Raw genomic sequence first — 16,026 nt, forward strand, 5'->3', positions numbered from 1 at the left:
CACTCTCTAATATTATTAGATCAAAATCTCAATAAAAGAAAGAAATGATAAAAATATTTAAAATTTTAATGTAATAATATTGAAGAGTGATAAATAAAAATAATCAGAAAAAGAAATAAATAAAATGACATTTTCCATATATTAAATAGAAGCACAACTAAGTTAAAGACTTGTCCCATCTCCGCATGCATCTTAGTTAAAATATTAAAACCATATACGGAATTTCTGTTTTCCAGATGAACGGTGGATGCTATAACAACGTGTCCAAAGGAGTTTCAAGATTCATCCCACCTTTGTAACTTTAACATCTCCCTGGAATATGAGATGGGGGCATATCAGTAATCTCACACAACATCCACGTTCGCTGCTCAACCGAACCCCCTTTCGGCCTATAAATACCGAAGCGCTGCAATAGTTTCAAAATCGCAGGCTCATGAGAGAGAAACAAGAGAGAGAAAGCTCTTAGAGAGACTGTGATATAGAGAGTGAGAGAAGAACTGTGTTTAGTGTTTGAGATGAGAAGCAAAGAGCGAAACGTGTAAATGGCGTTCACGAATCTGCACGAACCTCTCATTTTCTGAGCATTTTAGCTTTCTCCTCGTCGTTGCGTTTTTTTTTTCTTCCTCTCTCTCCGTCTGTCGTTTTTCATTTCCGAAACTCGGAACCAGAGAGCGAGTGTTGAACGAGATGAGTCGTTTAGCGTTCAAAACCGAGGTATACGACGGCGACACGCGTTTGGGCGAACTCGACGTAGTTCCGGTGGCCGCGTTCCAGAACTTCCGGTTCCCGAACAACGAGATTCGCATCCACCACACAACACCGAAGAGCGAGCGTTGCCCTCCGCTCTCGATCCTCCAAACGATTTCCGCATTCGCCGTTCGCTGCAAGCTCGATTCCTCACTCGCCGTTGAGCAACCGCACCTAATCAACCTCCACGCCTCATGCTTCCACGAAATGAAGGTAAATTAAAACGAAAATTTCATTTAAATTTTGGTTTTGTGTTTTCTGATAAGTGAATTCGATTATACGGTGCGTTTTAGACGGCGGTTGCTGTGGTTGGGGACGAGGAGTTTCACCTGGTGGCGATGCCGAGCAAGAGGAAGAAGTTCCCGTGCTTCTGGTGCTATGCTGTTCCGATGGGACTTTACAATTCCTGCTTGGGGATGCTGAATATGAGGTGCCTTGCGATTGTGTTCGATTTGGATGAGACGCTCATCGTTGCGAACACGATGAAGTCGTTTGAGGATAGGATTGATGCTTTGCGCGGTTGGCTTTCGCGCGAGACTGATCCCTTGAGGGTGCAGGGGATGTCTGGTGAGCTTAAGCGTTACCTGGAGGACCGGTTGCTGCTGAAGCAATATTTGGAAAGCGACTCTGTGCATGATAACGGGAAGATTTATAAGGTTCAAATGGAGGAGGTGCCGTCCTTGTATGGTAGCCACGAGAAACTGGTTCGCCCGGTTGTCAGGTTGCAAGAGAGGAATATTGTCCTCACTCGTATCAATCCCGAGGTTAAAATCTATCTGTGTCTTTTTCGTATTGATATTTAATTTTGTGGTGTTTGTGTTTAATGGTTTTTGATGGAGGGTGGGTGGTCGATGGATATTGCTCCTTAATGATTTAAGGGTTTTTCTCTTAATTGGGAAAGCTTTGCCGAGGGATAAAGTTTAAATGTCCTTTATTGGAATGCGTAATGCGTTGATGCGCCTCATTTGTGGAAATTGTTAGATGGTTAGGAAATAAAAAAACGCGGTACAATGAAGAATGAGAGTAGAGCTAGGTAAAGGAGTGGAATCATCTGTAATAATTCTTTGCAAAGACCAATTAATTTATTTTTTATTCATTTTTGTATTTATGATATTTTTAGGCCAGCCAGACATATTTGAGAATTGAGATTGAGTACTTCTGCCCCCCACACGTTGTTTTTCTCACGCCCTTCTTATACGCGATAGGTCAGTATACAACCAAATGGGTCTACACTTACAAAAATACACACCTTTGACTTTTCTGTGTTTAACATAATTCCTTTAGATGAATATGTATTCAGCTGCTTCCTTTATTCCCTTACTGAATTCATTCTTGCTTTCACTCACATATTGGGGTTTACCTTCCAAAGCATTGGATTAGAAGACTAGATTTTTACTTTGTTATTTTTGGCTGACTTAGGAATGCATTAATAACAATATAGAAGAGAGACAAAGAATGGCATGTTATTTTGTGTGTTAGTGATATGTGAAATAGTTTACTTTCTTTCAGCTCATATTTAGGATGATTGGTCATTTAAGAGTTCTTATGGTTTAATGTCTTGTGTTGATTCTTGCTTATTTACTATTTTTGGGTGTTGCTTGTATGTCTTTTTGGCCTGTATAAATAAAACCAGCTTCATATACCTTCAAATTATCACTTCTATTGCAAAGGTGTTAGGACCCATTTGTAAGGTATGAGACTTGAAGTCCCACATTGGTTGTATGGGAAATAAATGTGGGGTGTATAAGGCTTTGGGCACACTCATCTTTTGAGCTAGCTTTTAGGGTGGTGCATCCCAAGGTTCTTATTAAATGGTATCAAAGCCTTCCACTATGTCTCCCGCTTACAATTGAGTGGCACCGGCGGTGACGCCGGCATTGCAGTGTTCGTCCGGAGTTAGTAAAAAACTAGCGCAAAGCCAGTTCGCCGGGGTTGCGGAGCGTGGTGGAATGTTAGGACCCATTTGTAAGTATGGGACTTGAAGTCCCACATTGGTTGTATGGGCAACGAATGTGGAGTTTATAAGGCCTTGGGCACTCTTACCCTTTGTGCTAGCTTTTCGGGTGGTGCATTCCAAGATTCTTATCAGAAGGTTTATGAGTTAAATAATATTGCTGAATGGTAAAGGGGGCTAAGGCATTAAGTCTTAATTCTCTTATTGGTGGCTGCTGGTTCTTGCGCATTCTTGTCCTTATTTATTTATGTACATGCTATCATTTTACTTGGGCAGCTTTTTTTAAATAAATCAATGTTGTTTAGTTTTGTAGTAGTTTAGCATTCTCTGTCCCTTTCATCCTTCTCTCTCCATCTCTCTGGCAAACAGAATACAATGTGAAACTTATCAATTCTTTCTATTAATTTGTCCATATGTGATGTAGTTGCACCTAATTTGTTTAGTTGTGTAAGCCTTTTGATATGTAGGGATTTTGAGTCTTACTACTTGTTTCTTGGCATAGATTCGTGATACTAGTGTACTAGTGAGGTTACGACCTGCTTGGGAGGATTTAAGATGCTATTTAACTGCAAAAGGACGCAAGCGATTTGAAGTATATGTTTGTACTATGGCTGAAAAGGATTATGCTTTGGAAATGTGGAGGCTTCTTGACCCAGAGGCACATCTTATTGGTCTAAAGCAAATCCTTGATCGTGTGATTTGCGTCAAATCAGGTATGGTTCCTATTATTTATAAGTGTCTTCTTTGATACTTGTCACCTTTAAACATTATAAAGTTTTTCACATAAGTTTGAAGTGGAATTTATTTTGAAATCATATCAATATTTTGAAACAAATTTTTCTGTGGGGTTTTGTAATTAATACAAGTTGCACAAGTTTGTTGTTCAAGCTACTTTGTTTTTTTTTTTTTTTATCTCATGTTGCTTGTTCTATAGTAGTTAATTTCTTCTTGCTGCTGTTGTTCATGTCCTTATGGAGAAATTTGCAGGCTCCAGAAAATCTTTACTAAATGTTTTCCAAAATGGTATATGCCATCCAAAAATGGCAATGGTGATTGATGACCGGTCAAAGGTTTGGGAAGACAAGGACCAGCCTAGGGTTCATGTTGTTCCTGCCTTTACTCCTTATTATGCTCCTCAAGCAGAGGTACTGGTTTATGTATTTCATTGCAGAACTTTTTTTTTTTGAAATGTTCGTGATATAGACTTCATTATTTTCTGTATTTTTTTATTAGACTGCCAATGCGGTTCCAGTCCTGTGCGTAGCAAGAAATGTTGCATGCAATGTCAGAGGTTGCTTTTTCAAGTAAGTTAAATGATAAAGTGTTTTATTGGCTCATATATTCTCCCTCCTATGGCTTTAATTTATTATACCTTGTGCTCAGAGAGTTTGATGAGAATTTATTACAAAGAATTGCTGGAATGTTCTTCGAAGACGAGGTTGCAAGTTTACCTCACCCTCCAGATGTGAGCAACTACTTGATGTCTGAGGTATTGGATTGGAATATATGTGATTCTTAATTCATTTATTATAATCAGCCATCTTTGATTACGTGCTATCATTTTGCTGTTATAGAATGCTTGTTTATCTGTTGCTCTAATATCAACAAGTTCACTGGATGGCAGGATGTGCCAAATGCTAATGCTAATGCCCCCATCAGTGAAGGAATGAATGGGTCAGATGTTGAACGGAGGTTAAACCAGCCCGTAAGTTTCCATGTTTTTAATGTGTTATTTCTGGTCTCCGTTATAGATAACATGTTTTGAAACTTTCTAGCAAAATCTTGGTGAGGGATTTCTTATGTTGTGTTTAGTTTATGAGCATGGAACATTTGAAGATAATGCAGCATTTGTCCTAGATTTTTTTGATTTGTGTTATCCTTTTCAGGATGATAAGTTTTCTGTCGATTTGGTCACCCGACCCATGGCAAACAGTTTTGAGTTAAGACATGAAACCTCTCAATTAACTGCTGGTATTACTTCAATTGTCACTGGCCCTGGATCGTCAAGAACCCTTATTCCTTCTCAGAGTATGAAACATTATATGTTGTTAGGGTCTCTGTATTTTGGTTTTTGAAATTATATGCTGTCTTTTCATGGTATCTTCTCTAAACTTTTCTCAGAACCTAGTTTGCTTGGACCTCCAGTCAAGTATGATGGCAGCTCTGTTGGTCATGAATATGACATGAAGAAAGGACTATTAACTATGAGGCATGCTCCAGATATAAAAGGTCAAAGTTCAGCTGAACCCCCTCTGATATCGAGGCCACCTGTTCAAACTTCACCATCTTTAATGCAGCCAAGTGGAGGCTGGTTGGTAGAAGATGATCTAAGCAGCAGAGCTCAGACAAATAATTGTCCTTCTGCATCTGTTAAAGAATCTAATGTAGTAAAGTCTGATAAACATCAGGCTCAACCAAAACCATTTTCTCATAATATGGTAGTTTCACCCCCCAATGCCTTACTCTTACAAGCATCACAACTTAAGGCTGGAGAGGTTTGTAGATGAACGTTATGTTGCTTCCCATTTTTGACAATGTTTGAAGTGTTGCTTGGGTTAATCTAAATTTTCCTGTTTTGAAAACATTGCTTATATGCAGGCAACTTCTGTATGTGATTTGCAGAGGCAGAATGTTCCATCTAAGTCTCAGTTATCAGGTATATCTTATTACTTATTTAATCAATCATCCTGCTGGGATTTGTGTGAAACCTTTGAATTTTATTTGATATTCTTGTTAGATATGAACTGTATGTTTGTAAATGGAATAATGGGAGGTTTGTAATTGGCTGCTAGAAAGATTTTACATGATTATTTAATGGATTTTGAATTGGAACTAACTTAGTTTTGATATATCTTACAAAAGATTAAGTGCTGAATCTGAAGCAGCATTGTGTACTTTAGCATCTTGTTGATTAAACTGGATCAAAGTAGGTAGAACAACGGATCTTTATTACTGAAAAACAAGAACAGGGATCAAGAATGATACAATAGTAGGATTCTCTCTTTATCTCTCCAGGTATTCAAAAGACCAGGCTCTCTCCTTCCCAATTTCTCTCAAGAACCAAAAACTGATTCCAATCTTCCCTCTTTTCCTAGTTATACCCTACAACCCCCCTTTTCTTCCTTTGCATTCAGTTAAAGCTTCTCCTGAGTAACAGTAGATTGTAACTGGTAATTGATTTTTTGTGCATGTGATATGCTTGTGCTATGTAAACGGGGGCTGCTGTTTTGCCTGAAACACTACCAAATTGAAAAAATGGAATTATCATGACCGTTCAAATCCACACTTGAAATTGAATGGTTGTGGTGATTCTAAAATTTTGGTTTGGCACTGATGTCAGGTTGAAAAGGATTTTCCTTTGTAAATACTCAGTTGTATTGGGTATGTATTCAGTAAGGGAACTTTAGCTTTCCTATGCTTCATAATTCAATAAGAAAGAATAGGTTTCACGTGTATTTGCTTGTATGGCTGTTCATTTAGGGAAGGCTGAAGTTTGTGAATGCATGTATATTTCTAAGTTCATATCATTTTCTAGATATTAATGCTGGTCTTGTTGATTTTTCTAATCATTTCTCCATCTAATTTGGCGGGCTGGGGAAGCCAGATACTCTGGACAAGCTTGTTTTTAAAGTTCTTATTAGCATTTTATTTTCATTTGCTGTCTATAATAATTTTTGCTTTCTTGTTGTGTTGTTGACCTAATTTTTGCAGAGGACCCGAATCATGCATCTTCTAACAGCAAAGAATTTCAGAGTGAAGCTGGAAAATTGAACCTTTTACCCTCTATATCTATTGGAGTGCTGCAAGAAATTGGGAGGCGGTGTAGCTCTAAGGTATGCATGGTTTCTGAACCCAAGTTAGCGTTTCTTTCTTCTATTTTTCCTGAAGTGCATTTTCATGTTTTCCCTTTTATAGGTTGAATTTAAGTCAATTGTAAGCACCAGCAAAGACTTGCAGTTTTCAGTGGAGGTCAGTGAATGTTCTCTTAATATCTTTTATTTTTACGATTATATGTCAGTTTATGTATGTCTTTATTAACATTTTGATATTGCATTTCTCTTGGCTTATGTAGTATGAGTTGGTATGTTATACAAGATGCATTAGCTATTTAGTGGTTTTAAGCTGTAGAATTTTGGTTATATGGTATTCTGTAGATTAATGAGCATTGTAGTTACATTTATTTAATGATGCAAAGAACCAATTCAACCCAAAAGCTTAAGCTGTTAGGTGAGGGCTCTTTAATAGTTTATATTATAATCTAACACGCCCCCTCACACGGAAGCCCACTAGGCTTGAAGGGTGGATAATGTACAGGCCCACCTACCTGTGCTAAGAAAATTCCACAAGAGAAAGTGGGGGGTGATGAGGATCCAACCTGGGATATGAGGCTCTGATATCATGTAAATAACCAATTCAATCCAAAACCTTAAGGTATTGGGTGAGGACCTTTTTAATGGTTTGTATTATTTTATAACAAATGAGCATGATAATGGCCTGTCTTCTATTTGGCTTTAGTTCACATTATTTTAGATCATTAGATGCATGATTGTTTTGTAATTTTCGCATTTATTTTGGACTGCTTCACTGTTGTTCAATATGTCGCTACCCAGTTCTCTTATTAACATCTTAAATGCTATTGATGTTGCACGCAACCTACTGTAAAAATGTCATTATGTCCCTTATACTTGTAGCCATGCCACTTTTGGCTGCCTTGGTCCTCGTATCTTATTTGGATGTGTTAGAGATATATAAAACCATTAAAAAGGTCTTCACTTAATAGCTTAAGCTTTTGGATTGGAATAGTTCTTTATATGGTATCAGAACCTTAATGTTACGGGTTTGATCCTCACTGCCCCTTCATTTTCTCTTGTGGAATTTCTTAGCACAGGTAAGTGGGCCTGTGCATTGTCCATCCTTCAAGTTTAGTGGGCTCTCGTGTGAAGGAGCGTGTTAGCGATATATAAACCCATTAATATAGCCTCACCCACCAACTTAAGCTTCTGGGTTGAATTGGTTCTTTATATGGTATCAGATATCAGAGCCTTGGTGTCTCGGGTTCAATCCTCACCATCTCCCATTTAATTAATAATTAATTAAGTCTTGTGAAATTTCTTATCACAAGTAGGTGAGTTTGTGCATTATCCACCCTTCAAGCCCAATGGGCTCTGGTATGAGGGGGCGTGTTAAAGATATATAAAAAAGCCTTCACTTAACAGCTTAAGTTTTTGGGTTGAAATAGTTCTTTACATGATGTTTATGTGTTTAACCTTCATTCACAAAGTTGTTGTCGCATTTTACTCTTGGGGTCTGAAATAGGTTTAGGTTTGGTCTACTGTTTTTGTTTATTCATAACCTGTGTTGTAAAGTTTTCTTATGCCTTGGTTTAGGTACTATTCACTGGTGAGAAAATAGGCGTTGGTATGGGTAGGACAAGGAAGGATGCTCAACAACAAGCTGCTGAGAATGCCCTTCGCAACTTAGCAGGTAAAAGAAGTTTGTTCAAGCCAATCCTAAATTGTGTTTGTATTTGGGTACTCACGTGCTTTTGTGTTGGTTTTGGGTACATGTACCCTTTTGTTAAAAGGTCATTCATGCTCTTCCTCACAGTATGGCATGGATTACTTTAGCGTTTATGGATTACTTTAGCGTTGTAGCATCTGGCACTTGAACATTGGCTCGAGGCATTTTCTCTTCGCCTTCTTACCTTGAAAAAGGTGGGGCACCTTGCGTCCTTGAATTGTTAACCATCTTTTGGCTGATTTAGCCTCCTCCATCCCATTATAAAAATGGTAGTATTAAGAAATTAAGAATTTTTCATTATATATTCTATAGAATTAATATAAATATATATATCTTATTTTTATTATTATTTTGTTATTATTATGTTGATTTAGAATTTATTTATGTATTTTATATCTATTCACACTATGGGAGCTGGCCATGCTCAAAGTCTTGCGGAAGACAGATTTTGGCATCCCAGTCCTTGCGATTTAAGTCATAACTTGGGGCATGTCTAGCTTACATAGCGTGAATAAATATAAAAAAATTATAAATCAAATATGGGATAGGATATTGTGACACCCAAGTTATGTTACACCCATGTGACACCCAGTCAATCTCACCGTTAGATCGCTTATGTTGATCCAACGGTTATATTTATTTCCATCTTTGTATGGTCATGATTTCCCAAATTTAAAGTGAAAGCATTAAATATGGGAAATCATGACCATACAAAGGTAGAAATAAATATAAAATATTAAATTTGGGAAATCATGACCATACAAAGATGGAAATAAATATAACCGTTGGATCAACATAAGCGATCTAACGGTGAGATTGACTGGGTGTCACATGGGTGTAACATAACTTGGGTGTCACAATATCCTATCCCATCAAATATATATATATATATATATATATAATTCTATAAAAGATATTATTTAATGATCTTAATTTTTTAAATATATTTTTTTTATAATGGGACGGAGGAGGATATATAAGCCGAAATATGGTTATCAGTTCAAGGATAGTAAGTGTTGCATTTTCAAAGCAAGAAAGGGTAGAAAAAAAGTCTCGAGCTCGAACAATCTTCAATATAAGGATACTTCTACCTGAACACAAATGGGTGGGTAGAACATATATATATATATATATATATATATATATATATATATATATCGAAAAATCCAAAATTCAGTCACTGGACTATCCAGTGAGTGTATTGTGACTATATTCTCCCGCGAGAATATAGTGCAAAAATATTACAATGGTGTTCTTTAGGTGTTCTTCCGGGAGAACATAGTTATAATATTTTTTGCACTATATTCTTGCGGGAGAATACAGTGCACTGGACCAAAATTACATCTAATCACTTGATACTCACTGAGCCCTATATATATATATATATGGAGGGTAGGATCAACTTATACCCGTGTAAGAAGTCTTACACTCAATTTTAACCGTTGAGTCCACTTGTATCTAATAGTTTATATAACTAATAAACTAGAGCCGGTAGATATAAGTGTGGGATCAACGGCTAAAATGGGGTGAAACACTTATGCTGGTGTAAATTGGTCATGTTTTTATATGATATACATGTACTTATATAGATATATGTTATTGAGATAAGGATTGATGGGTAAGATATTGTTGCTGCATTTGGTGGAACATCATTTGTTCTAATAATTTGGGCATAAATGGAGATTTTTCTCTTTTTTTTTGCTGGATGAGTGTCTGAATATGCCCTTGCAGCACTGTGCATGCATATAGAACAGTTGCTGAGATTCTTTATGTTGGTGTTTTTGTGAAATTGTATTTATTCGTTGAACAATTTGGAGTGAGTTCAAATTGAAGAATATCTGCTGGTTACTGGCTTTAAGTTGTATATTTGCACACTAAATCTTGCTCCATGATCTGACATGATCAAACTAGTAGTAAACCCGATGTTCTAGTGTATGCTAAGGTAGAAATTCTTAGCATACTTAGTTCAAGAGGTAAATATTTTCTTTTTGTACTTATTGTGTGGTTTGAGGAATTGTGTCACTGCATGGTACTGGTGGATGGTGTGACTATGTGCATGATGGTTGATCAATAAAATCTTGCAGCATGATCTGACATGATCATGCTTTATCATGCATGATTAATAAAATTAGTTTGTTTATGCTAGTTCATTGTGCTAAGGTTAACTAAATTTTTGTCCTCCTTTGTATTGGACCTATATCAAAGTACTGAATACATTTCTGGTGCATGGAATTACAGATAAGTATGTGGCACATATGGAGCCTCGATGTAGAGCTGTTGATAAAGAATTTGACAAGCTTTCTCTTGGACATGAAAATGGTTTCTTGTGGGATGTGGTCAATCCGGAATCCAGTGAACTGCAAAGAGAAGATGGATTGCCTAGAGATAGTGCTTCCGAGGTAGGGATTTTTTTTGTTTTTGATAGTTGATTTGACTTGTTTGTTTAAGGAAATAGGTGATGCTTGGATAAGGGGTATGTGGACTAGAAATTCCAGATCAGGCCTAGTGGTTGTATAGAGAAATTACACGGTTTATGGAATTTGTATCATCAATGTGAAGGCTATATCACTGAATGGGGAGTGAGCTGGCTTCATGTCTGCTACTGCTGTCTTAGACAGGCTTCTTAATTTCCTACTTATAAGGTAATGGCTTGGTGGTCAGTCGCTGGTTTCTACCCGTTATCCAAGTAGTCCCTTGTAGTCATTTTGGCCGTGTTACTGTTGCATGCTTCTAGATTATATTATTGTTGCTTTCCAGTTCATTTGGGAAGATAAGAAGGAATTAATTATTTTTTCTTTGAATTTATGCTGTGGGTTTAATTATGTTCATAAACGTGGTCTTGAGGGTCTACTCATGGAATTTGAACAGAATCAAATAATTGGTACTGCAAGATTTTACTTAAACTAGGTAGTTTTAAGGAATTTCTTTATTGTGGGGTGCTGTATATTCTGCCTAGGGGAAGAAGTTGATCTACGAGGCGATCTGTGAATTACCTATCTTGTCATATATGTGTAATTATTTGTATCAATTTACTATGACTTTCAGGCTTTAGATGCCGAGACTAGGCCATCTACACCTAATGCCATTAATCAGCAAATGGACAAGCGTACCAGTTCCCCGAGGTAACTTAAGATAGGATGTATTGTTCTTACCTTGTATTGTTAAGTTATGTCATTAGAAAAAAAGGAGAGGGTCTTTTCTTTTCTTTAGAGAGGGGGTACATTTGCTTTTAGGTAGTGATTGATTCTATCTAGGAGTGTGAAAGCATGAATTTTTCGTCTTTAAATCTTCTATTTTTGTCTCATGCTTTTCCTCTCAAGTTTCCTGGTTATTTTCTTCCTCCATTTGTAAATTTCTTTATTTTGTCCTTGGCAGCAGGGCTTTTCAATTTTTTATTACTGGAATTGTATTTTATCCTCCAATGGTTTAATGCAACTAACGTCATTATAACAAACAATGTGCATCTTTTGAGTCCCTCCCTCCCTCCAAGAAGTAAAGCATTCTTCAGTTTTTCCTCTCTTGTTGAATCTGAAGATTTTGGAAAACACTAGTTTAGTTTTAGGAGTGAGTATTTCATATAATACTTGTCTATGCTTAATTTTCTTAGTTGTCATTTCAGATTGCATCAGTCTTTTCCTAGTAAACGATTGAAGGAATGAACATGTTGCAAGACAAACAAGAACTACCATCATTGCAGCAATTGGAGAATGGGCCATTTTAATTCATGAAACGGCATTTAATCATTTTGGAGGCAAGAGGTTTTGATGTTTGTGATTTGCTCATGTAAAATCACTGGCATGGCCTTTGTAGATATGCCGAGGTGATTTCCCTTGCTAACTTCTTGTAGAGAAGGGCTTCTTTTTTTTGTTTTGCCCTACCATTTTCCTCATAGCTAGGATGTTTGTCTAGCAACATTATTAATGTTCTATTAGTTCGAATGTAAATTTGAAGATAATTGGTTCTTCTTTGTAATCAATCCGCATTTGTTTTTCTACGCAGTGGTGGTTGAATTTCTGGGTTAGTTGGTCCCTTCTGATTTGACTAATATGAGATGATCAATAATTTTTAGCGTTGGCTTAAAATTTTTTGGGTCAATTTCAGTCAAATTTCTACACTAACCTAATAAGCATGCCTTGTTAAGTTGCAAGGAGGGAGGGTTAGTAATATTTTCGGGGATAAACATTTAGAATTAATTGTACTTGAAATTTAATTAGGGTTAGTAGTGATTTTGGTTTTCTAATGATTAATTGTTTAAATTTAATTTTTTATAGGTTACAATGTAATCCTTTTCGCTAGTTTCTTTATCTAAAACTACCACATTTATATTTTACTCAATTGATTGGAGGTGTAGGATTGGTTTGAGATATTAAATGATTTGAAATGTGAAAATTTGATGATTTTTAAAGGATTTTGTAAGGAGTGAGTTTAAAATAGGATTTTTTAATTTTTGAGTGAAATGTGATATTTTTATTCGTGATTTGGAGTGTTTAGGTACACGAACTTTCCGGCGTCTTTGCAGTTGATGCTAGGACCTTGTTTCAAAGTGGAAAAATTATCTGTACCCTTGTGGATGTATTGGCTAAATGGGACCATGGGTGTCATCTACTTCGCTGCTAATCACTAATCAACACCAATACAACCTCTTTTTGTTTTTTTGTAGTTTGGCAAAATAAACTTCTCTTACATGTGTTATTACAAATCATACATGTGTTATTATACAGAAGTGACACCACGATCTAGTACGTAATATCACAGTTTAGTACACAACATTATCTATAGGAGATAATAGGTATCTCGTATCTGCACTCCACAGTCATCAAATGATTGAGGATTTGATATATGTCTCATTGTCTTGCAGCTCTGGCTCATTTTTTGGTGTTGCATTTATCTCTAGGGGTGTGCTGTCATTGGATTCTGATGCGGTCCACCTTAATAAGAAATATGAGATTGTATACAGTTTGAAGAGATGTAGAGGATTGCAACCGATTAACAGAAATGAGTCGCATTAGTTAGTTAGTTGGTTAGAGAAATTAGTGGCATGAGTGGCATCTGTAAAACAGAAGGTAGGGGAGCACAAGGAAAAATCATCTGGAATCTTGGTTAGGATTTGGGTCTGGGAGAGTGAAGAGCCTCTCCAATAGCTCAACACTACTCTTTAGTTGTTTATAGTTTCTTTGTAGCATTTTCTATTTCTATCTTCAGGTGAAATAAATCGAATTCCTTGTAATCCTTAGTTGAATTTCACAGTGTATTGTTGTTCCTCAATATCAGTAAAATCATTCAGTTCAGTTGATATTCAAACCTTTGGTTCAGTTCTGCAATTTCTTGATTACTGGTTGGATTCTTATCAGATTATTGTTCCATATTGAACTGAAAATCTTCGTTATCACTTATCAGCATATGAAAAAGAACAGAGAAGAGATTAACACTAGCATCAACAATTGAGTAGATGCAACAATTTAACACTAACAGAGTGCTTAAAACTGCTCATCGCTGATGAAACCCTAGATTGTAGAAATTTACAGCACAAATCAGCTGCTTGTGGTCAGTGATAAAGTTTTTGAGTGTTTGTAACTTGTATAGTAACGTGAATTTAATGGCAATGGTCGATGGAATGAACAAGTTAAAGTGTTATCGCTTATATATAATGTTATTAAACCCGGCCTAGTTATTGACCCGGTGGAGGTACTGGGTCACCGGTTTAACTAGTGAGTTAATGGTTCAACTGCATGACCCGGTAAGTATATATAAATCTATAATTTATATTAAAAAAGCTATAAATATACTTAAATATTTGTAAAAAAATATACCAATTTCAAATATTTTAATATGCAAATAATAAATTACACATCATTGTCCAATAAAAGATCAATCAAACATATAATATTTGTAATATTAGTGTTTCAGATTCGGGTTTTTGACCCTTTTGCCCCTAATTAAATAATTAATAACCAATTTGCCCCTCCCCCAGAACTATCCACCATCCTGCCCCCATTTAGTCGATTATGTTGCACTTTTAATCGACTAAATGGGCTAAACTCAGAAATTATGAAACGCGAATTTTAGTCGACTAAAAACTCACCTTAATCGACTAAATTGTTTGCACTTTTAGTCGACTAAGCACATTATTTAGTCGACTAAAGATCGCGAAAAACCCTATATCCAGACCTCTCTTGGGCTCATTTTCAAAATATTCGAAATCAAAACTTCTCTCTTGGTCTCTTTCTCTTGTTTGTCAGCTGGGAGCCTTCCAATCACCCTTCCATTTCATCCCACCACCTCTAAGACATAGTAATTGTGAAATCATTGTCATTTTTCTTTATTTCTCAATTGTTTTCCCCAAATCCGAACCCTAACCCCTAAAATCTGATTCCTACCCCCAAAATTCGTGTGAAAGATGATGGGAACAAGAAAACAACAATAATTACGTAAACGGTTCACAACATGATGGGAACATCAAATAGTTCATTTCATAACCATAATATTACATAAGCTACAAATGTCAAATAGGAAGACCGAAGTCAATTACATAACAACATACACTAGAAACGTAAAATAGAAACATAAACCCTAAATCTAATCCTCATCCTCCTCGGACGCCGTCTCCTCGTCATCCTCATCTGACACATCAGCCCCCTGCCCTGCAACATCCTCAATCTGCTGTCCTCGTCCAAGCTCTAGACGAGCAAGCCTATCCTCAACACCCTTGAACCGTCCCTGTATATGTCTAAATCTTTCATTTCCCTTCTGCACGTGACTCTTCCTCCATTTTTTGTGTTTCAGCGCCATTTTTCCTATTTTCTTCAGCGTGGCGTTTATGCCCTTCATGACATCATGTAATGAAAACCCACCCTCAGGCTCAGCTATCTCCTGCTGGTCACCCTCATCATCATCGTCATCATCATCCTCCACCTCGGGGTCAACCATGTCTACAACTGGAGCAACATCAGGAACCTCAACATCATCCGCACCTGTGAACTGCCACACTCCTGTTTGGGGGTTCTTTGTCATCTTGCACTGCTCCAGTAGACGTTTTCCAAACTTATGATTATACCCTGTGGTCTTCTTCAAGGTCACATTACCCGTGGGAACATCAAAATACTCCAATATCCTCTGAACAAGACAAGCAAATGGAAGTGCACCCTTGTGTTTGGCCTTATACATCATCCAACACACGTAGTGCCTCCAGTTCACCGAAGTACCATGTCGGATAGCCCACATGATGGGAATGTCATGCTCCAACACCCTGGAATGATTGAACGCTCGCGGAAACAAAATGTGGGTGATGACATAGTGTAGTATGCGGGACTCCACAGTAAGCAACCCCACCGTATAGGCAATGTGTTGCCCACGGACTCTCCTCTGCTCCTGCACGGCATCACCGCGTGTATATCCTGGAAGTATGGTCCCGCTGTCTGCGTCATATTCCACAGTCTGCGCAGAATCAAAGTCATACCCCAGTAACTCCAACCATACCGGAGCCGTCATGATGATGTCCACCCCGCAGACCCTAGACCTCAGCTCACCGTGATGGTAGCTGAGATTATGGTAGAAGGCCCGTACATGCAGCTCAGAATATGAACACGACAGTTCAACCAAGGTCCTAAGATGTGATTCCTCCAACCACCTCACAATGTTAAAACCTTCTTGTTCAAAAAAGGTTGTATCAAGTGATTTGGCCCCACAAATCGGTCGGTTAACAAAGTCACAGACAAAAGATTCATGAACCACCGGGTCATTCTCGAACAAGTATCCGAATGGGAGGTCCACAGCAGCGGGGTCATCCTCTTGTGGCCTTGACGAAG

At 37.3% G+C, this 16,026-nt stretch overlaps 1 protein-coding gene across 5 annotated transcripts; it reads left to right on the forward strand.

Moving 5' to 3' along the window:
* Positions 1 to 432: 432 nt before the first annotated feature.
* Positions 433 to 13,478, forward strand: LOC133290588 (RNA polymerase II C-terminal domain phosphatase-like 2). Of its 5 annotated transcripts, none has more exons than XR_009748687.1 (17): positions 433 to 960; positions 1,041 to 1,511; positions 3,204 to 3,414; positions 3,689 to 3,846; positions 3,935 to 4,005; positions 4,085 to 4,190; positions 4,311 to 4,406; positions 4,588 to 4,729; positions 4,823 to 5,196; positions 5,300 to 5,357; positions 6,413 to 6,534; positions 6,617 to 6,670; positions 8,089 to 8,185; positions 10,460 to 10,620; positions 11,267 to 11,343; positions 11,841 to 12,041; positions 13,080 to 13,478. XR_009748687.1 is itself a non-coding variant. In XM_061488689.1 (16 exons), exons 1-16 carry the CDS (start codon positions 688 to 690, stop codon positions 11,878 to 11,880), a joined length of 2,511 nt encoding a protein of 836 aa, XP_061344673.1. In that variant the 5' UTR covers positions 433 to 687; the 3' UTR covers positions 11,881 to 12,221. The 5 variants fall into 5 exon arrangements, 2 of the variants coding, with proteins under 2 accessions (XP_061344673.1, XP_061344674.1); XR_009748688.1 differs by lacking the exon at positions 13,080 to 13,478 and adding an exon at positions 12,713 to 12,951; XR_009748689.1 differs by lacking the exon at positions 13,080 to 13,478 and having other exon boundaries at positions 10,460 to 10,863; positions 11,841 to 11,902.
* The last annotated feature ends 2,548 nt before the right edge of the window (positions 13,479 to 16,026 follow it).

The sequence above is a fragment of the Gastrolobium bilobum genome, unplaced genomic scaffold (assembly GCF_033153095.1).
Source record: "Gastrolobium bilobum isolate Gb01-03AN ecotype WA unplaced genomic scaffold, APGP_CSIRO_Gbil_v1 utg7818, whole genome shotgun sequence".
Classification (NCBI taxonomy): Eukaryota; Viridiplantae; Streptophyta; class Magnoliopsida; order Fabales; family Fabaceae; genus Gastrolobium; species Gastrolobium bilobum.